Source organism: Halictus rubicundus, chromosome 13, assembly GCF_050948215.1.
Source record: "Halictus rubicundus isolate RS-2024b chromosome 13, iyHalRubi1_principal, whole genome shotgun sequence".
Taxonomy (NCBI): domain Eukaryota; kingdom Metazoa; phylum Arthropoda; class Insecta; order Hymenoptera; family Halictidae; genus Halictus; species Halictus rubicundus.
Window position 1 is genome coordinate 574,180 of NC_135161.1, and position 21,848 is coordinate 596,027.

General features: G+C 33.3%; 3 protein-coding genes and 1 long non-coding RNA gene across 4 annotated transcripts in view; 2 read left to right on the top strand and 2 right to left on the bottom strand.

The window, feature by feature from the left end:
- Window positions 1-925: 925 nt before the first annotated feature.
- Window positions 926-7,100, bottom strand: Hzg (CTD small phosphatase herzog). Its single transcript, XM_076799170.1, has 4 exons — window positions 6,794-7,100; window positions 5,679-6,115; window positions 5,429-5,614; window positions 926-5,348 (listed from the first exon to the last, which is right to left on the bottom strand). Exons 1-4 carry the CDS (start codon window positions 6,861-6,863, stop codon window positions 5,160-5,162), a joined length of 882 nt encoding a protein of 293 aa, XP_076655285.1. The 5' UTR covers window positions 6,864-7,100; the 3' UTR covers window positions 926-5,159.
- Window positions 7,101-8,526: 1,426 nt separating this feature from the next.
- Window positions 8,527-9,210, top strand: LOC143360391 (uncharacterized). Its single transcript, XR_013083264.1, has 2 exons — window positions 8,527-8,706; window positions 8,846-9,210. It is a non-coding gene; the product is annotated as an uncharacterized LOC143360391 (long non-coding RNA).
- Window positions 9,211-9,417: 207 nt separating this feature from the next.
- On the bottom strand, window positions 9,418-15,318 carry Glg1 (Golgi apparatus protein 1). Its single transcript, XM_076799126.1, has 13 exons — window positions 14,869-15,318; window positions 13,794-14,771; window positions 12,828-12,929; window positions 12,452-12,736; window positions 12,212-12,381; window positions 11,998-12,115; window positions 11,720-11,916; window positions 11,416-11,635; window positions 10,994-11,320; window positions 10,737-10,916; window positions 10,406-10,634; window positions 10,213-10,319; window positions 9,418-10,053 (listed from the first exon to the last, which is right to left on the bottom strand). The coding sequence occupies exons 1-13, from the start codon at window positions 15,166-15,168 to the stop codon at window positions 9,886-9,888; spliced, it is 3,381 nt and encodes a 1,126-aa protein (XP_076655241.1). The 5' UTR covers window positions 15,169-15,318; the 3' UTR covers window positions 9,418-9,885.
- A 1,917-nt stretch (window positions 15,319-17,235) lies between these two features.
- The window catches only part of LOC143360360 (uncharacterized), a 277,601-nt gene continuing 272,988 nt past the window's right edge, over window positions 17,236-21,848 (top strand). The window contains exon 1 of the mRNA XM_076799127.1: window positions 17,236-17,371. Within this exon, the coding sequence (XP_076655242.1) occupies window positions 17,270-17,371 (102 nt within the window). The 5' untranslated portion in view covers window positions 17,236-17,269. The remainder of the gene's footprint in view (window positions 17,372-21,848) is intronic.

The following is a 21,848-nucleotide window of genomic DNA, read 5'->3' on the forward strand; positions in this document are numbered from 1 at the left end:
TTTTTAAATGAACTTCGCCTTGGAATGAGCATAATGTTACATCGTACTCGGTACGTATTTAAAATTTGTAAACATTTCATCAATATTCCAGCAAAATATCCTCAATTTTACTATGTAATTTCTATGAGAAATATGTAATTATAATTTTTATATTGTACGCGTGTGTACATGTTGCGGCAGTGACCATGCTAATCTTTAGAGTTAAATACTTTCTGCCAGAAATAATACCATTTTCCATTCATAAATTGTATTCTATACCAGTGACTTGTTTTTGATAAAAAGACTACATACTTTTATTGAAAAGGAAAACCAACGAATCGAATCGGAACAAGAAAAACAAAAACAGTCTATGTTAAACATTCTTAGTGATCAATAGTACAATAGGCACACATTGAATCACGTATGAGTAATTTGATTGCAAACCTTCTACTTGAATGTTTTGTTTGACAAAGTCGCATATGTGTTACATACGAATAATACGTATGTAACATATACATAGAGTAACATGTCTTGTGCTCGTGGGCCGCTCGCGACCTACGGTATACAACGAATTTCAGCCAATATTTATTTATAAACAGAAGATAATAAGAATATACTTTAAAAGTACGAAAAAATACTCTGTATTTTTTGTTTTTAATCATTAGCAATACATTTAAATGAAAATCATTGTTTCAAGCGTTAGCTAGATAAAAAAAAATGTAAGTTGTTGAAAGATTAGTATAAACGTAAATAAAACACTATACGTTCTTAATTTCCATTCCAAATTATTTTGTCTTCATGAAAGAATAGTTGACGACTTATTGGCAAAATCAATAAATATGAAAAAGTCAAATTATTTCTAGCCTTACAAAATATGAATGGTTCTAATTTCTCTATTTCAAAGATATCTCAATTCCATAATAATGATTGCGTAACATTTTTTAAAATTCTGGTTATAATGTGTATATTCTATATAATACAGTTCCATCAAATAACCGTGGAACACAGTCCCTGTATGTCATTCTATAATTAGCTAGACAATCTTATTGATCCACTATTAAAATGAAACATGAAGTCGTGAAGAATTTAGCGCTATTAGATATAATAAAATCCATTTTACATAACAAAATATTCGATTTAATTTCTTTAACGGTTTACAAAACTCTACCAGACTTTAACGCGTGAATGTACAAATTGTTACATGCTGATTGAAGATCGCTCATCTACGTAACAATTTGTGTAATTACGTATCGCCCTCGATTAGTACTCGCTAACAATTTTCTCTGCGCACATTTATAATAGTCTATACTCGTTATAGCCGAGTGGTTTTCAAATTCTACAGCGTGCCTGCAATCATGGTACAACTATATAATAATAATAATAATAATAATAATAATAATAATAATAATAATAATGATAAGTATAATACATAATTGTAATTAAAAATAATGAAAACAAAACAAAATGCTTTGAAAAATTAAAACACGACAAAAGAAACGCATCTGTAGATACATATGTATACATATACATGTATATAATATGTAAGTATATGTACGTATATACATACACATGTATCTACCTACCTATGTACCTACCTACATATTTATATATTATATATAACGAATACCATTGAATACTTTCGTAAAACATCCAACGGACTGTATTCAATAAAAGCGATACACTGGATTGTTAATGTTAATTAATCACGGAAGCACGACACGATTGACGCGCGATACACGATTACTAATGTTGTACCCATAAAGTAATTTTTTCGGCTACAACATTAATGTTGTTGCGCGCGTTTCCCTATTATCCAACTGTAAAAAGGCGTTTGCGATATTTTCCATATTCGATTTATTACCATGCAGACTATAAATAATAAATAGTTTCTGCGTTAAAACGAGAGAATTGCAATTAATGATGATGAAGAAAAAGATGCTCAGAGGACTGTGTCACATACATGTGTACATATATCACATTCTAATCTCCCAGACATTGCAATCGGAGTTATACAAAAACGCTGCGAATGTATAACTAACCAATATCAGCTTGTAGTTTTCGAATATGAAATTTATACGTTTTAGTATCTCGATTTTACATTTTCTCGGAGGAGATGGACCATAGTTATTATAGAGTCGTTTCGATGGGCACTATTATAGCGACAATTACTACAGTTTTCTTTCTTTCTATACTTTCTTTTATGATGAACAGTATAACATTCCATTTTTTTTTTGGCAAACTCGCTGAAATTCTTACGATCATATTTGAAGGCAAAGTACACGGTAAAATATTTTCACAAACAAAGTTGTGAAACCAAATATTTTACAGATTCCAGAGTTTCATTAAACATAGTAGCGAGGTACATTTACTAAGTACAAATGTTTCATAACAAGTTGCTGTTTTTTAAACATGCATACTTAAACATAAATAGAATGACATTGACACAGCAAATGCAATACTAAATAAAAAATCATTATAATCCTAAACACAAATTCAACAATATTTACATACAGTTTCACAATGGGCTTTCCTTTGTAAGGATTTTCTATCTTTGTCTAATATAAAATTGTACATTTTGAATAGTAATCCAGCATAAAATACTAATCCTACAAAAATCAATTCAATTATATTCAAATGTTGATTTGCAGTTATATACTGGAGTTTACTGAAATAGTTCATTCATACATTTTCAATTCATTATATATCATTGGCGTTGTTGCTTTCTTAAAAGTAGCAACAATGCTGATCCATTTAAAAGATAATCGTATAATATCCACTAAAGAACTTTGATAGCACATAAAGTTGGAAGCCATTTAATATTATGCAATATGTATAAGACTTATTCTTATGTAACCTTTTAATTTTTGTGTACTCTGGCCCTTTTTCATTTCCAAAATTAAAAATTTTCAGCACTGGTTGCTTATTTTTTGAGTAATAAATAGTAGATTAATACAGATAAGCAGTAAAACGGATTTATGTGTAATAATAAACTATGGTTAAAAACAAAACTATACTTTATAAAATAGTGAAGAAATTTTACAACGTTTGTTTAAAAATTTGTAAGATATTTATATATATGTATGTTTACTTTAAATAAAAAATAAATATAATTCGATGTGTTTGAAAATTTGTTTGCCTTAGTTCATTCGTATTTGATCAATCTATCTTCAATACATATCAAAACAAAGTATACATATTGAAATATCGGAATGAAACGCTATTATCTAATTTATCGATTTTAATGTGACATTATGTAAAAGATATAACGAAAATACGTCAATGCTATAATCGAATCAACGGTAATAGATGCAAGTGAGTTATATGAATAGAGAATTCCTTGCAGACATTATGAAACTTGATCTGTTTAACAGCCTGATCTGTACATCATTATGATCTTTTCCACAAACTTCTGCCTTTCTTACATCACTCTATAATAATAGATACATAATACTCTCAGGTATGTGTGTGTGTATGTGTATATATATACATACATACACACATATTATTACATATATATTATTAGAAACTAAACTGTTAATAACATTAGTACAACAAAATTTAATTTACCATGTTATGCTTAATAAAGACTATAATTATGTTAGCAACAGTACAGAATTAAATCAAAAAGTGTACATAATGACACTTTGATTGGATATAGAAATATAATGCACAAATTAAAAATATAAAGTTGTCAACTACTTGTTAGTAAACATATGTATATGTATGAACATACATTTTGCTTATCTATTAATCGAAGGATTATGTCTATATAATTCTAATTCGTTACTGATACTATAATGTTTACTTAATTAACATAATCTTTTATTATTCATACCATTGCCTGGAGGGAAAGAATGATATGCATTGACTCAATTTTTAAACACGTACAAATTCATTTTATGTTATGCAATTCCTACTGCAATGTTTCCATAATTTTCTTTGCAATAAAGTTAAAACATTTTCAAAAGATAGGAATACAGCATTTCGTTCTATTATTGTGGCTAACTTAAATAGTTTACTAACATTTAACTGCGATATTATCAGATTCAGTATTTCAAGCCCTAATTGCTACTAGTTTCACCTTGATACAAAACAAATAAAAAGACATGAAAAAATAAAAATGTTTTTTCTTTTATGCATTATATTATCTTAGATAATTACATTTCAGTATTCCTTGTTTGATAATAGAGATAATATTTAATTGAACGAAATTAACTGCATTTTCTCAACAAATTCTATTAAATTTCGGTTGAAATCAGCAAGAAATTTTGAAAAATGCACTAATGTCTGTTATTATTTGGAATTATCAGCCCCACAAAATTTATGTAAAAATTAATTATTCTGTTTCTTACCATTCATAATAATATGCAAAGAGTTGATTGAAATTCTATATGTAGCATAAAATAAAACCATGCAGAATTGTAATACATAATGAGAATACAAAAAGGCAAAGAAGAAGTAGAATGGCCCATCAAACGACTCACAAATCCAGTACTTTCGTCTCTTCGTATCACTTAATGCTATGGATTTTTCGGATTTCTTATACGTAATTATTTTGTTTTCATATGAATATTTCTTGAGGTACTCTGCACGAATTATGATCAAGCAAGCACAAATTTATGCACTCACCCAATATAAAATGTATGTCACTTTTCACTGTCACTTTTATCTGTGTCATCTGCTTCTTTTTTCAAGTACACCAAACATGGAAACACACACATTGATCCTTGTCTTGAACCAATAAGTTATATTCAAAGTCTATTCCATTTTGTGATAATTGGAAGAGTTGTATGTTATTGCCAATTGAGCTACTTTCTGAACTTTTGCAAATCCTGTATGTTGCTGATTGGATCAGTATATTCAGTAGATTGTATTCAGTACACAACAGTTAACAGCATAGTATATTGCAGTTTATGAGGAAAGAGAACTCCAATTAACAATGAAGTACCTGTGATCCATGTTGCATTCGAGCAAATGGTTCACCGAAGGACATAGGATTTTCACTTCTGTATTGGATGATTGTTTGATAGGTATGTTCATGTTCTATGTCTGACATTAGTGGTCATACCTGATTGACCACTGCCACATAACAGGAAAGTAATGTGGATTATCCCAGTCATGATTCTCCTTAGAGTGCATTGAGCGGCAATACTGGCTGTTTGGCCAGAATTTAGGTGGGGCTAGGAAGCACCAAGCGAACCTGATCCTGGGCTTGGACTATTCTGTACAACAGGTATTTGATTATAAGGATGATTGCTATTGCACAAGACTGTATAAATGTTTTCCACATTACTAAGTTTTTCAAAAAATGGAATTAAATCTAATAGTTCTGAATCCGTCATATCATCGAACCACGATGCCACTGGTACCTAAAAATAGATTCACGTTAAAACTTATATATTTCATTTCTTATTATAGCTCATATTTAATCTTTTACTAGAACTCTTACCGCATTGTCGGGTTGAAAAACGTAACTGGCTGGGCTATTATCAACAATAATAATTTGTTGTAAATCCCGTCCTAGTTTATTCAAATCTTTAACATAATTTCCTCTATGAAAAACACAAGATTCTCTAAACAGTCTTGCTCTGAACACTCCCCATCTGTCAAGTAGATCTGCTACTGGATCAGCATACTGCAAGTATTGTAATATTTGAATACGTGAGTATATTAATATTTGTAGTGCTTGTACAACGTACCTTAGCTAAACTTGCTGTGAACAATACACACTCGTATAGTTCACCCATTCTTTGCAAGAATTCATCCACATAAGGCCTCTTTAAAACATATACTTGATGCACTGTCCCATCAATTTCTACAGGAACAACAAAATCTGCATTGTTGATTGGTTTGAAAGAACTATGCACTAGCGTCTCGTCCAAATCAATCACCATGCACTTCTTGTGCATATCCTGATGTCTGACAGGTGGGAGAAGAAACCGTTGGGATCCAGTCCTTGGCGGTGGTGAATAACCATGATCCTCCCATTGTACGGAACTTGTTTTTGAACTCTTTGAACTACTTCCGCGTCCTCTACCAAGGCAACAAAGTAGAGATCGTAGAAGTCCACGCCCTCTTGGCTTTTTGCCACTGGCTGGACCGTTGCTGGCCACTTCATTCTCTCGCGGTAACTGGGCTATGTGGAGGAAAAACAAATGTCATTCCAAATGTCATTGTATCAATAAAATTCAATGATTCACGTAAAGAGACATAGAAATGTAATACTATAAAACTATGCAAATGACGTATTATGAGAATCCATTTTCTTTTTATTGAATGCAAAATAAACCTATGTTCAAAACGCTATCTTTCATCGTTTCTAGTTGAAAAATATTCTAACAATATAATTTCACTGAAATATTAATTCAAACATATTGACAGCCCCGAAAACTGAAAGGAAATATTCATCCCTTTATTTTGTCATTGCCTTAAAAAATATTGACTATTGTTTGAAAGTTAAAAAGGGAAGTGCAAATGAATTAAAGCATTGGTAAGGTATGGTACAACACAATGAATACAAGTTACAGACGAAACTTGGGTGAAAGAAAAGAGGGGAGAGGGATAGACACGACTTGACGAGGCGAGGCGAGGCGAGGCGAGGCCAGGTAAAAACGAGGGCGAGAGGAAAAGAGACGTCGGAATTGAAGCATAGGCAACGAAGAGGTAGAGGGGCCAAGAGAGGTAAAGTTGGGTGAGGTAAGGTGAGGAGTGTGGTGCAGTCCCATAACAGGTGTAGATTCCATCCAGCATCTGGAAGAAAAACGTAAGGAAAAAAGATGTAAAACGGCAAGCCGTATTTGCGGCGGGCACCTACCTTTCTCATTGTTAAACTGGCCTAGCTCGTCATCCCGCGACACTTGGGTGATAATGGACGATGCGTCCATTTAAACATTTGTTGAGAGTCCCTGCGTGTCTGATCGTGAATTCCGTTAATGCGCGCGCGCCAGAATCCACATAACATATACACCACACACGCGCGCACGATACCGAGAATGAGAGAGCGTATACGCGCGGTAGCACGCACACGCACTTACTCACTCAGTCACGACGTATAAAATCTCTCCCTCCAACGTTGTCGCAGCCGCAGCCGCCGCCGCCGCCGCCACCACCACCACCACCACCGCCACCACCTCCACTATTTTCTCTACTGCCGCCACCGCTGCTGCCACCGCCGCCACAGCCACTACCTTCACTGTCTTCTCCGCCGTCGTCACCACTGCAAAGATCACCACAACTCGACGAATAGAAACGCATAGGCGTATCCAATATCAATAATGTTTAGCTCAACAAGAAATTATACCTAGATTTTAGAGAAGGTATAATTTGATCATGCTACATATACAGACGAACAATCTTGCAGAGTTATATAGGATTACACTTGACACCGTGCTTGTACAATTGCTCGCTTTCTTTGTACATAAATATAATTGAGGAAAGTTCGTCCAATTCCTTGTTGCCTTCATTCTAAGGGAGCACTTGCACGTAGATATGTACGTGCGTACACGCTCTCTCTTTTGCGCGCCACACCTATGTCGTTGCGCAGTATATCACGGTTCGACGTTTGTCGTACGTGTTATGTGCTTACTTGTTCACCAAGACCGACGATGTCATCCTTTCACGTGTTTCGTATGTTAGTCTCTCGACGTCGAGATTCGATATTATTGTTCAATGAATAGAGCGATCAGCATGTCCATTGTAACCCGAGCCAATAATGACAACAATTTAGGAAATGTTTCGTAACAATTAAATGGTTGCACATACGACGCACATGACCGTCAAACGTTGCACATTCATCACAATGCTTGGTGTACCTTCAATTTTTATTCATTCAGTCCACAAACAACCCGTCCGTCCGTCTACCCGTGTTACACAGATTTTTGATATTACACAGGGATGTGCTGGCTTTCGCACTCTATGCGATTCTCGCGTCTCCTGGCGGTCTTCCGTCAAACTCTGATTGTAACCGTTGCGCTGCGTTCAAACTCAAAAATTAGTACCATAAAAGCAGAACGAGACATACTTAGTTTTCGCTTCCTTCCTTTTGTGGTACGGATCAAGTGTATCGACAGAGACTGGTATTGGATAGGTGGATCTTATTTACTTTTAGCTAGACTACATTATTGATATTATAGAGAAATTTGTTATTTACATACTAATAAAAAATATACGTTTTTACATTAGTACGATCATGCTGTAATGATGTAATACATAACAATAATAACAACATGTAATAATTCAGTTAAGTTTTTAAGAAATTATGTTTACCATCTTTTAATAATTTAACTTAAACATACAAATTTTATTTTTGGCCTTTTTGGAATTAATATTTATAACGCTTGGATTATACTTGTACCTTAAATAAGGGTAAAAAGGAATTTATTGCGTTGTTATATAACTAGCAACCATGTCACTACAATTGAGAACTGTTACTGTCATATTTTACTCGTGATATAGTATATATAACACAATGTTTATTCTTATACCTTAACGCATAATATGATATTAAATAATGTATTAAAAAGACATTATGATATTAAAAAAATCAAAAGATATTAAATAATATATTCAAAAGTTTAAGAAAGTTTAGTTGCTATATATTGAGCATCATTTTTTTTAAGGAATGCTTAACGTAATTATGTTGCATAATTATTCGAGATGTTCCGTGTAAATCATTTCTAGAAGGATCTAACATGTTCGCAATCTAATGTTCTAAAGTGGAAGACCAAGGTAATTTGTGCCCAGATAATATTTTACCTTAAATAAAACGTGATCATTTTTTATTTTTGTTCTTTTTTACGTATCACAAATGTAGAATATTGACATAAAATTCCATCATTTCTTTTTATTATATATTTCTTCCTAACAGTCTCTCCAGGATGTGATCCCATCACTTTGTTACGTGCGACTTGCAAAATTCTCGTCAGTGTAATTGCTTCCTATGAACGATGGCCCCCGCCCCTCCCAGTAAATCCAAAAATTGTTGGGTTTTAGAGAGAGAGGGACTCCGAATCAGTGGGACTCGGATTCATGATCTTCAAATTTCGTATCTGTATCTTAGCTACCACGACTAGCTACAGAACCTTCCCTTTCATATAATGGGTGCTTGATTACGCGAAATAGATACTTTAGAGCGTGGTTATACAAGCTAAAATAAACCGAAAATCAAGAGTGCTGAAATTACGGTTCCGGCTTTGTTTTCAAGTTTGTAACAATTGAAATGTGTATTAGCCAGATGTTCGTCTCTGTTTCTTACACGCTACGTTGCTATTCACATTTTCTCCAATCTTCCGCACGCCGCGCCAGTATTGGTAGATCATGGAAATTTTCAATTGTTTACAAATTAGAAACTTAATCTTTGTATTGCAATTACGTTGATTACGTTACACCTTGATTCTTACTTTATTTTGACTTGTAATTCACTAAAATATCCACTGCACATACTTGAACACCTTATATATTGTCTATTAATATATTTTTTTATTAAAATCTACTGTAATTGCGAATCACTTCCTGTTTATCATACATTCCATTCACTCGACTTTTACAGTTTTTACATTTATGATAATATAATACTATGAATTACAGATCAAAGAATTCGTGGACATAGCTGCACACACACACACACACACACACATATATATATATATATATGCATTATGTATGATTTAGGTGTATGTATGATTTAGATATTATTCATCCATAATTATTATAAAAAAGCATATAAAAAGCTTAATATTTTCTGATCTAAACATTATTTTCTGTGTAATTTGATATTTTGCAACAAGGTCACCTAATTGACCACTGTTTCCTGGTTTCTCGATGTCTATTCCAGGAGTGCACTTTTTTTTATTGTTTCTGGCTGCACCAGGTAATATTGTTTTCGAGGTCGGACATTTCAATTAGAATTTATCGTTTGCTTTTCATTATTATTGTTCGTCTCGTCACTCTTCCACAAAACAAACCCGTGATAAAAATCAGCCCAATCATTGTTAATGCGACAATCATAAAGTATCGTCTTGCAGGAGACCGATTTACAGTTGAATATAGTTCTTGTATTGAATTTGGACCAATTAACTGAAAATAAACGAATAAATGTTACAGATTTATATATTACTAATAAATGTACATATGTAGTTATATAAATGTGTCTGTGCATCTAGTTAAATTCTATTTTAGTATTTCATAAACTAATAACTAATAAACACATAAACCTTGTAAATTTTATTATTTTACCTTCACTGCATTTCTAAACATCTCTATTCTGGTGGTTAGCATTTTATAACAATCAGGTTGTAAAGATTTATTAGTGTCTTCCATTACATTTTGAAGACACATGATATCTGAAGAAATAGTAATGTAATATTCTTAGTAAGTCCATTTAATTTATAATTTATAAATAGCTGTATTTATTACTTATTTAACTTACGTTTTCCTCCTCCTTGAGGAATATCGCTGCAGTATTTACTAACATCAATAGCACATGCTCTTTGTAATAAAGGGTCTGCATTAATATCTGCCCTCCTTTGTTCTATTAAAGCAGCAATTTCAAGGCGACATTCCTCTTTCATGTCTCTGTTACCAGAATTAAATTCCATTTTTAAACATTCTTCTACTGCACCAGGATCGTTTTCATCTGCTCTACATATCGTTTCAATCTAATGCAGATAAGTTATTAGAATATATATAAATATATTTAAAAGGCTATATATATAGATACTTTAGAAGTAGCAGTTAAGAATTTTATTAATAATATGTACCTCGTGTGCACACAGTGTAGCAAGCAATGGATTTAAGTGATAATTTAAAGCTGCTTCCTTGAGAATGTTAGTTATTTGATGTTTACATCTTGTTTGAAGTTTTGCTTCTCGAAATTTTATTTTTAAACATCTAATGACCTTTCCTTCAAGTTCCTTATCGGTAGGTTCATGTAGTAAAACCTAAAACAATTAATTACACAAGTAAAATACAACTATATTTGAAAAATATGTATGTTACACATGTGTATGGATTTTACCTCTTTGCAGTGCTTATTAATATCAGAGGAACATGATGCTTGTAATGCAGTGTTAAATCTATAATCTGTGTTTTGTTCAATCATTCGTCGGATAACAATATTTTTACATTTTTCATCAAAAGTAGGTTCATCTTTATATCTTTTTAAACAATCCAACGTTTGTGAGCGACTCACATCATGGCAATATTGTCTTACCATAACACGACAAGTATTTAATAAAGCAAAATCACTTGAGCTGTCTTGAAATTCTTGTTTCCTGACTTTAAATAATTGCTTGTGACATGCGTCAGACAATTTTGATTTATGTGCTGCTAAACACTCAAGAATCTAAAAGAATTATAAACTTAATAATGTCAGTATTAAAAATAATAAAATTTTAATATAGTATTCCAATAAATAAAATAAAGCACTTTATGTATTACCTGTGAATTGCCTGCTTCCACGTTAAAACAATATTGTTTTACATCATCTGCGCATTGTGATTGTAAGATAGGATCAAAATGAATGTTTTCTCTTTGTTGATAAAGTTGTGCTCTTAATTGTTGCCTACATTCTTTTGGTATGCGATGTTGCGTGTCTTTCATTATATCTCCTTGCACCGTTGCACTCAAACACTCTATTACTTCTGCTTTAGTTTTAGACCTAAGCGAAGCATGAAGTATACAAACATATATTATAAATGTTTGTCTATAATAAGTTTAAGAACTTACAGAAATTATTACTTACTTTGGACACCATCTTTTGACAGAAGGTCTACAAGCTTCTTTAAATTTATATGTAAAGTGATAATTTTTTAACGATATGAGCTGGAAATGTTCCACTGCTGCTTTACACTTATTATCAGATCGTACGTCCAAATCATTTTTATGTTCTATTAAACATTCCATCATATCGCCTTCATCTTTGCCATATTTTAATACTTCCTGTTTCATGAATTTTTTATCTAGTTACTTCCAAGGGAAAAGATACATATAATACTATCCAATATTTAATAAAAATTGTACCTCACAATGGCGTTCCATAATGTGTTGACAAGCTGCAGAAATTATTGGATTCAGCTCAACACGTTCAGCTTGTTCTTCTGTAAAATTACCAACTGCCAATTTGCAATTTTTACTTAAACTGTAAATAAAATAAACAAATTAGAAGTTTAATTTAAATCTAGGAATAAGATATTGAAAATTCTACGTATTATGTAATTAAGGTGTGACATGTTACCTGTCTAAATTATCTTGAAGGCACAATATTTCTTCTCCTTTTGCAGTTTTATCATAACAATATGTTGCTAATTCATTTAGACAAACTTCCTCGATCTCTGGTTGTAAGTCAACATTTACAGCTCTTTGTCTCATTATACGTCTAATTTCTTCAAGACACTCTGTTCGTAACTATAATAATAAGCAGTTAAAATTCTAATTCAAGTTTATGAATACTATACTATATGTATATTTTACTTACTGTCATATTTTTTTGAGGATGATATGCATGTCTATATAAACATGGCAAAATAAGAGGTCCTCGTTCTGGATCCATTTGTCTCCCATCACTAGCCCATGCATTTCTTGCATGACATAACCGTATCGCATCAAATTTACATGTTCTGTACAACTGTGGATCTAATTTGAAATCTCGAGCTATAAAATATTGTATTTGAACTAAAGCAGTTTCACAAGCTTCTGTCATTCTGTTTGTACCAAGTTGTTCCATTAGACAAGATATTACTCTAGCATCACCTCCATGTACCTAAATTTAAATAAGGTTGCAAACGTTATGTTTTCAAATTTATCAACTTAATCTGCAAATGTTGCTCTAACAATAAGTGAGGAATCCTTACATCTCTGCAAGCTAAATTAACGACAGGTTGACATTGTTCTCGTAAAATAGGGTCAATTCTCCAGTCTTCTCCAGCATCTGCTTCCATAATTAATTCTTCTAACTATTGATAACAAAATATGATTAGTCACTATATGTATATGTATACGATATGTCCGTTTTTACTCAATTTGTTGGAATATCTCAGAAGGTAGTGAAGTTATTTAAAAAATGTTTTCATAAAAGTTGTTTGGTACGATGGGACATAATGTGGGATAAATATTTTTTTTATAAATGAAATATTGGCTGAGATTTCCAAGTCAAGTTAGTACTTTAATATGAAACGCTACATATTTATTTTTTATTTATTTCTGTGGAGATATTTACAAAGTAATATCTTTGAAATAGCGTTGATACTGCTGGTGAATTACAAAGAGGTGTTACAAGTGAGCATGCGAAAATTATAGAGAGGAAGCGTTTAAAAATATTGAAATAGAATTTATAAAACATCTGCAAAACTGCATCTAACAAAACAGAGAACATGTTGAAGGTTTATCCCGAATAAACCAGCAAATGATTTCAAATTAGGCACATTGATAAGTGCAATAGAAAATTAATTAATTCATAATTATATAAACTATATTATATCAACTGCCAATATGTAGAACATGCATTAGCTAGATCTCCTGATTCTTAATAATCTATCAACTTTCAATGAAACAACATATGAACAGGCAGCACTTAATTGAATTCGTCTTAATATATGCTGTTATGAATAAAAGTATATAGCATTTCATATAAAAGAAATAACTTGATTTTGTACTCTTCTTTACTGCCTTATCTATGAAAGAAATATTCATACCACATTATGTTCTTCCCCTGTAACAAACAACTTGTGTAAAATCATTTTCTAAAATTTTTCAATTAAAATATATCTACATGATGTTTATACCTTATTTCACAGTAATGTGTATAAAAAATTTATTACCGCTTTTTGGCATTTGCTAGATACTCTTGACTTCTTTCTTCTGGGTCTAGTATGTTCCATTAAACAATGAATTGTTGTACCACCAACTTCAAGACCATTGCAAAATGCTGTAATATCATTAGCACATCCATCGACTATTTCTGGAGACAATCTATAGTCTTCCATTAAAAGTTTTCTATGATCAAACATTTCAGCTTGACAAGTGCCATCAATTTTGGTGCCATTTTTTACTACCGATTCCAAACAAAGAAGAATTTGTGCAAGCCTTATGTTTTTATCTTCGGAAGACCTCCTACAGTGATTACTTCGTATATCTTCTTTACAAGCTTTCACTAGCCCTTTACTGACTCGATAATCAGATGCTATTAATTTTCCTCTCCTCGCAAGTTGTTCTTGACATAATCCTGTCATAGATCTATCCGTTTTATGTTGCATCAAACATTTATACACCTGACCACTACCGGGTCTAATATTTGGACAAAATTTTATACGATCTTGTTCACAAGCCATGTACAATTGTCGATCTAACTCTACATTTTCAGCTTGTATTTCAGACACATGAAGTATGTGTCTTTTACATTGTAGTTGTAGATCATTAACATGTTCTTGTAGACAAGCTAATACTTGTCCTTGGGATATATCCCTGTACGGTTGTATTTTATCACAACTAAATTTGATAATATCATTTTCACAATCGGAAGAAAACGGTGTTATAATTCTAAAGTCGCTAAACGCAATCCATTCTAATCTTTGAATATACGTAATACAATCGGGATCCTTGACCTTTTCTCTTTTATCAATTAAACAAGACAAATATGCTCCATGCTTGTTATCGGACGTTGAACAGTCCAAATCATCTAATTCTTTGCCACAGGTTTTCTTAGCTAATCGTTCAATATTCAAATTATTAGTAATATTTAAGATATATGCCCATATTGATTGACGGCATTCATCATCAATACTAGATACTTCTGTTGGCTGGAAAGCAAACAAAATTGTAAACAGAAAAAAGTCCAGTGAATGATGATCTTGTTTTGCAATATTTTTAATGTACATGATAAATCAGAAAACATACCTTGAAGGTTTGAATGCATTCTAACAATGTTAATTCATCATTATTTATATTTATATCATTGCATAGCCGACTTAAATTCTGCCGACATTTAGGAGGTAAATAATTGAGCACACTTGCTCTCTTAACCCTAACAAGACTGTCAACAGAATTGCTGAATACCCAGCTTATACTTGGTATAATGTCACCACTATTTGGGGACACATCTTTAATATAAGTTCTTGTTAACTGAGCACAATTTAGCACCGACAAGTGTATACAAATCACAAATAGAATACTTTTTAAGTGAGTCATATATTCCATTCTCAGCAAGTAGGACCGCTTCTTCAATCAAAACGTATTATCCATAAACACATTACGATATAATCGCGTCCTTCTGTGACGTCCGTCTGTTTTATGTACTTTTTTCAACTTTTGTTATTCACTGTACAATGTCAACGGCATGAATAATGTAAATACTTGTGAGTGATCGAATAAAAGCGAACTTTGCGCGGACAGATTGTCGAATGGATGTATGGATATAACGGATGTATATCGAATACATGTCTCTGATTTTTAAATGCAATCTGCTTTATAAGGCAGATTTATAATTAAGATTCGTTCATCCCACAAATAGTAACCAAATAATCCTACAATAGTAATTAAATACCAAATTATAATGCAAGAATGTTATTTACTATAAAAAAGATATTGTAATCTTATGTTCAAACATAAAGATTCTATTCATAAAGAAAATGTACTTTGTTATAATGTAATAATAAATAAAACAACTTGTTTTCTTTTTTTTTTGTTGATCTTTAGTTGTATCCGCGCTATCACATAAAGCGAGAAAAAGTTTCGTATTGAATTTACAATATTCCTCGTTTATCACACTGTGAAAATGCTCCTTGTGAAGTCTACGAGTACGCACTGTTGGCAGGCCTGCTAAACGGGTATGTATTTCTATCCCGTCGTCTGCATTAAAGGGCAAGTGACAGCTCAACCTATATTGTTGACATTCGTATGAAAATTACGCTGTCGCGTCGTACTTACGGAAAAGTAATTTTCATAGTAATTCAGACTAAAATATAAGTGAATATTTTCTGTAATATAAATGACCTAACCGGACAATTTTTGTGAATCGTATACGTAAGAAGAAAATTCAGGATCAAAATGATAATCGGTGTTTGAGTGGAAGGTATAGCGACATCGAGTTTAATAGATTTTAAATACATAGTGATTACGCTCTTAAGTGGTATCTATGAACTTCGCTGGTTTTCCTAAATCGATCATTATTGTTTACGGATTGCAAAAATGATTGTTCATTGGAAATTTTTGTTCAAACATCGTCGAAAATGTTCCCGTTAGTAATACGTTCCGAACAATAAACGATAAAGTGCGTGTATAAAAGTGAATCAATCCGTATGGTATTACGCGCAGTGCCTACCGTGTCACTTTCTAATGAAAAACACCAATACTCGTAATTAATATCTTCAATTCTTACAATAATCTCCGAATATCTAAAGATTCATGCAGAATGTAAGTTCCGTATTACAGTAAATAATTGTTTATTCTGTGAATATAATTCTGACACTGATTCTCCAAAATTGATTCGACTTCTTTCGAATCATTTGATCTTAGATTAGTCGTTTCATATCTTACGCAATATACAATACCAATTTCGTGGTTGCGGTACGTGTATATATGAAATACATTCCAAAATTTTGGTAACAAAAATTAAATTTATCTAATATGTTTAAAGAAACATTTCTTTTTTGAAATTCCTATTTCTTTTGAAAATTTTAAGAGAGAGGAGTAGGAGTACCTCATATACCGCGTAGAAAATTCACGATTGGCTAATATCCACGCTTATCGTTACGAAAAATTATTATTCTATGTTAGTACTTTTTTTCGGTTTAAAGCAGAACGATTTGGCTGTCTGATTTTTCTTTCGGGCCATTAATAAACTTGACGTGTTAAGAAACCACGCCATTTTTGTGATTTTCAACGAAAAATACCCAATAAGTGATACGTCACACGCATTCACTATCCCATTTCGGGCTTATTTATAACATTGCTACCGAGGGTGTTGGAACGATTCCCATTGTGTTTCGTGCGCGGGATGTGACAATAGGGTGAGAGAAAGGAAACCTGTCAATTGTTTTCGAGGAATTAAAGATTCCTTGCAACGGTGGTCCATCATCCGTGACGTTCGACTGTCATGTCTGAAAAGATAGAACCTGACCAGAGGATTGACTGATCCTGGTTTTGAATGCGCGATATGTAATAGGGGCAACACCTGATCGAGTCGAAATCGGTGAAATCGTAACTGGAGCGACTGAACGGACGAGGGAAAAAGAAGTTTCGGCATGACCTGTGGCGGTGGTAAGGACTCGTTGGAACCATCGGGCGGGGAGGAGGAGGCATGGAAGCTGAAGCTGGTCGGCAGTCTCACCATCAGGGGCTACAGCTTACCCTGCCATCCCCGGGAATCCCCGGCCTGGACGTCGTGAGGGCCTTGCACCAGGTTTGATTTATTCGTGCATTCTTACCAAATGGTATCGTCACTTTCGAATTTTCCTAATGATTCTTCATCTCAGAAATAATTGTATGTATTCTCAATTGTATCTTTTCTCATGCACATTTATGAATTAATATTAATGAAACTGCTTAGATATACGAGGTGATCGCGCAACTGTAACAAGCCGTACCTTTTTTTTTGAAATTAGGAAAACAAGGAAAAAGGTGAATGGTTCAAAGTGGAGTACATATTCGCGATCATATTTTTTTCGTAATTGCAATAATGAATCTGCATTTTGCAGTTCCACTACATTCTTTTTTTTTATAATAGAAACCGCCGTTTTTTACATACATAGAATCCTCTCATCGTTCTACGTGAAAAAATGTTAGGGTAAGATGGCCGAAAAATGAGAAGTTACCGAGGTATTTTGAAAAAATATCTTTATTAAAGGCTACAAACGCTACATCGTAACGCTACGTAGACACTTCTCACACCGTTTCTTGATTGTTGTTTGTTTTCATAACAGAAGTGGATATGTATTCGTAAACGTTTCACCGGTCGATGATAATTTAGCGTAACGCGAGTACGAAGCCTACCACAGTTTTACGACTTATAATACTTAAAATGTCTCATTTCTCAAATAGTGAAAAAAAAACTGATACGTTTATCGTGTTTTCGGAGTGCAGCGAAAATTCGTTTGCATCAGTTCAACACAGTTCAAATGTATCGCAAGAAAGTATAGTATATGTAGATGTAAAGCAGTTCCGTTCAGCAAGCCTAGCGGCGGGCAAGGGCGCCTATCGATGCTCGCGGGTATAGTTGAAGTTGAAGGAAATGTGACGTCAACAGGAAAAATATTGTCATAAGCTGAACCATCGAAAGGAGACGTGGTTGGTTGCCCACCAAGTCGCTCGTGCCCGGGGTACCAAATTCTATGCCTGTACAGGTCATCGCTGAACGGGACTGAATGTAAAGAAACAAATAAGAGCACATTGCAAAGCAATAATCGAAGATTAGCTTAATTCGGTTATGAAAACAATTTAAAAGCGTTGTACTAAATGTTTAGAATGTAACGGAAAGGCGTTCGAGCACATCTCCTTTAATAAAAATATTTCTTCAAAATACCTGGCTAACTTATCATGTTTCGAACATTTCATCTTAATACCTTATTACGTAGAATGATGAGAGTATTCAGTTTATGTAAAAAACCGAAGGTTTCTATTTAAAAAAACAGTGCAACTACTAAATATACATGCATTATTGCACTTACGACAAAAATATGATGGAGAACGTGAAGTCCACTTTGAATCATGCACCTCTTTTTTCTCTAACTTTTTTTAAAATTTCAACCAAAAAAGGCATGGCTTGTTCCAGTTGCGTAAATCACCCTATACATATAGGGTATATAAATCTATCTATACATACTTATCTATACAATCTATCTATAGATAGATAGATAGATATAGATTGGTATATTAATTTGACATTAACTTTGGTAATTGCGCATAAAAGGTTACTCCTCCCCGATTTCGATGAATTTTTAATATGTTGTAAGGATGAAGATTCTGAATAACCTTTTCCTATACACGTAACCGCCGCGCCGCTCAGCCTTAATTCCTGGGATATTCACGAAACACTGCAGCTACTACTACTTTGAATTTTGTCTATCCGTGCACGTCCGTGGCGTCCGTATGTGTCACCATGGTGCGACCACTCGCCAACTTTTTCTACCGATACATATACCGTGTGAACTTTTTAAAACAAATAATGATAAAGAATCAGTCGAATAAAGTTAAACCTGTCTAAACACTCCTTCCTCACGGATTTTGATGAAATTGAAATATGTTGTCAAGGTCATCATTCTGAACAAGTGACCACTATAGATGTAACCGGCGCACAGTGGGCAATTTGGACAAAATCGGATTCAAAATCAAGGAACTTTCGATAGGAATGAGGTAGAGCGATGAAATCTTTTTTAAATGAAAGCTGCAACTTTGTAGAATATGGGAAAAATAGAGAGATTGTGGTACGAACGTTTTTTAACCTCGAGAAAATTCGTAAAACGCGCACAAATTCAAGAAAATTTTAGTTTTTCCAATACCACGCGCGGAAAAATTTTTTTTTTAACATGCTATACATCATTTCCCATAGATTTTTTCACGCTGATTTCAATTCTGGTCTCAAAATTTGTCTACGACCTTAGGATTTTGCAAAAAATAGATTTTTGTGACAAAAACTAATGAAATAATTTTTTCGTTGAAATGATTTGATAACACACTAGTTTGAAGGTATATCGTATTCTCATATATAAAACACAATAAAAATAATAATAATGAAGTATTTGAACGTTTTGAGTTACTTACGCAACATGAAGCACTTCGCATCTCATCACTAGACGTTTCGCTGTCATTGCTACTGGCACTTTCTTCGGACTGTGTGTGGCTGTAATGTAGTATAAATTAGATATCTATTGTCCATAATTATATTTTAATTTACAGAGGAAGTATGGTAAGTATTTAATTTTTTTAACTCACGTATTTTCATCAACGAAGTTTCTAACTTTCTTTCTTTGGTACAACTTTAATCGATCTTTTACTAATATTCTTCTTTCTTAAATCCGATATTCTAAAATGCTTGTTCCTATGTGGAAATTACTGATGAATAAGAAACTTACAAGGGAACATATTCAAGTGCGAATTTCCGATTTTGATGAAACTTATGTGACATATAGTTCTTTGAAAAATATTTGACACGTATTTTTTTTTATCGGCAACCATCCACTTTGAAGGGGTGAAAACAGCCCTCAAAGTTGGGGGTCAAAACCATATTTTTTGAAATATCTCGGAAACCAGAGGTCGAAAAAAATTTGAATTTTTTTTTAAATTGTGTGTTTTTCAATGAGAAATGTAGTCGCGCAAGAAAAATTTAACAAAAGTCTTTTGTTTAAACAATATATTGAAAATTTGATTTTTTTTTGCAGTTTCTCTTATTTATTGTTAGTTCATTTTAATGTAAACTTGGGTGTGTGATCTTTGATCAAAATTAGGGTTTACATGTTTCAGGATTTTTTTTTTTTTTGCCATTTAACAATAATTATGCATTATGGAAGATAGTCTTGCATCTGCCGTGCGTAGGAAGGAATTGTGGCTTGTTTTATCGAAATATAAGTATTTACTATAAACGTGTATAGTATTTTAAACAATACCACTGGGTTATGTGTCGTTTATTGTTTTATTAGTAGCTAAAGAAGGTGGCGCAGGTAGCAGCGTGACGCGGTGCTAATTACCGCGGCGGAGTAAGGGTACCGACTTTTATAGCCAATTCGCCTGTGAATTTCTGCAATCGTTGGGCCTTCGGTCAAAATATCCCTGCAGCCTTTTTAAACTGTGAATCCTCGAACCTGGAGTTTCCCTCGTCATTTATAGTAGCTCTAAAAAGAGCTGATTTTGAAAGAAGTGCTGTCCACAAAGATTATTCTACATAATTCTGGCAATATTGATGTCCTGTGATTGTTGGGCCTTCGGTCAAAATATCCCTGCAGCCTTTTTAAACTATGAATCCTCGAACCTGGAGTTTCCCTCGTCATTTATGGTAGCTCTGAAAAGAGCTGATTTTGAAAGAAGTGGTGTCCACAAAGATTATTCTACATAATTCTGGCAATAATGATACTCGATGATAAAATGAGAAAAACATAAATGTTCTTTGCACCAAGAACATTTCAGTACGACTACATTTGAACAATGGAAACACGTTAAACCATCTAATTTTGTAAAGCAGAACTCTACGGGATTTTCAAATTCTCCTGGCCGTTCTTCTATATATCCACTGCGGAACCAAGCATATTGAAACAGCCGTTTATAACGCGCAGCTGATAATTGGTTGTGGATTAATGACTGTAATTTAATAATATTATTTCTTGCGTGTAGATTAAAATCAATATTTAACAATATTGCAAGATCGGAAAGTTTTCTTGCAAAATTCTTCCAAATGCGGAATCCATACACGTCAAGTGGTTGGATTAATGGCGTCGTATTTTTTGGTATCGTCAATACCTCTAATTGTTTGTCTTCTGGCAGGGCGTTACGTATGATCTCGTCGTTGTATCCATTCCACGAGTCAAGAAGTAAAACAGAATTTTCTGGAGCAGATGGGAGAAATACTTCAATCAACCACGTTCTAAATAACTCCTTCGTTAGTTTTCCCGATGTGGAAGCTTCAATATGTACATTAGGTGCCGTGAACACACTTCTTCGTACACGAGGTCCTAACTGCCCTTTGACTTCTTTCAAAACAATATATAATGGCGATAGCAACTGTCCGTCAGCTGAAATTGTGGGCTGGATAGTGTAGCTGTGCGTTGTTGAAGATATCGATTGGACAAGAGCACCCGTTTCTTTTTCACCTTTGTGTGAAAGTGTTCGACCAGAGTGCAATTCCAACTGGAACCCACTTTGATCACTGTTGAAAATATTGCTTGCGCCAT

Coding starts and splice junctions, on each gene's coding strand:
- Hzg (XM_076799170.1), bottom strand. CDS start 6,863: ATGGACGCATCGTCCATTATCACCCAAGTGTCGCGGGATGACGAGCTA. Junction 6,116..6,793: donor CCAGTTTAACAATGAGAAAG/GTAGGTGCCCGC, acceptor TCCTCCACATAG/CCCAGTTACCGCGAGAGAAT. Junction 5,349..5,428: donor TTTTTCAACCCGACAATGCG/GTAAGAGTTCTA, acceptor ATCTATTTTTAG/GTACCAGTGGCATCGTGGTT.
- Glg1 (XM_076799126.1), bottom strand. CDS start 15,168: ATGGAATATATGACTCACTTAAAAAGTATTCTATTTGTGATTTGTATA. Junction 12,116..12,211: donor CTTCAAGATAATTTAGACAG/GTAACATGTCAC, acceptor TTTTATTTACAG/TTTAAGTAAAAATTGCAAAT. Junction 11,636..11,719: donor GTCAAAAGATGGTGTCCAAA/GTAAGTAATAAT, acceptor TGCTTCGCTTAG/GTCTAAAACTAAAGCAGAAG.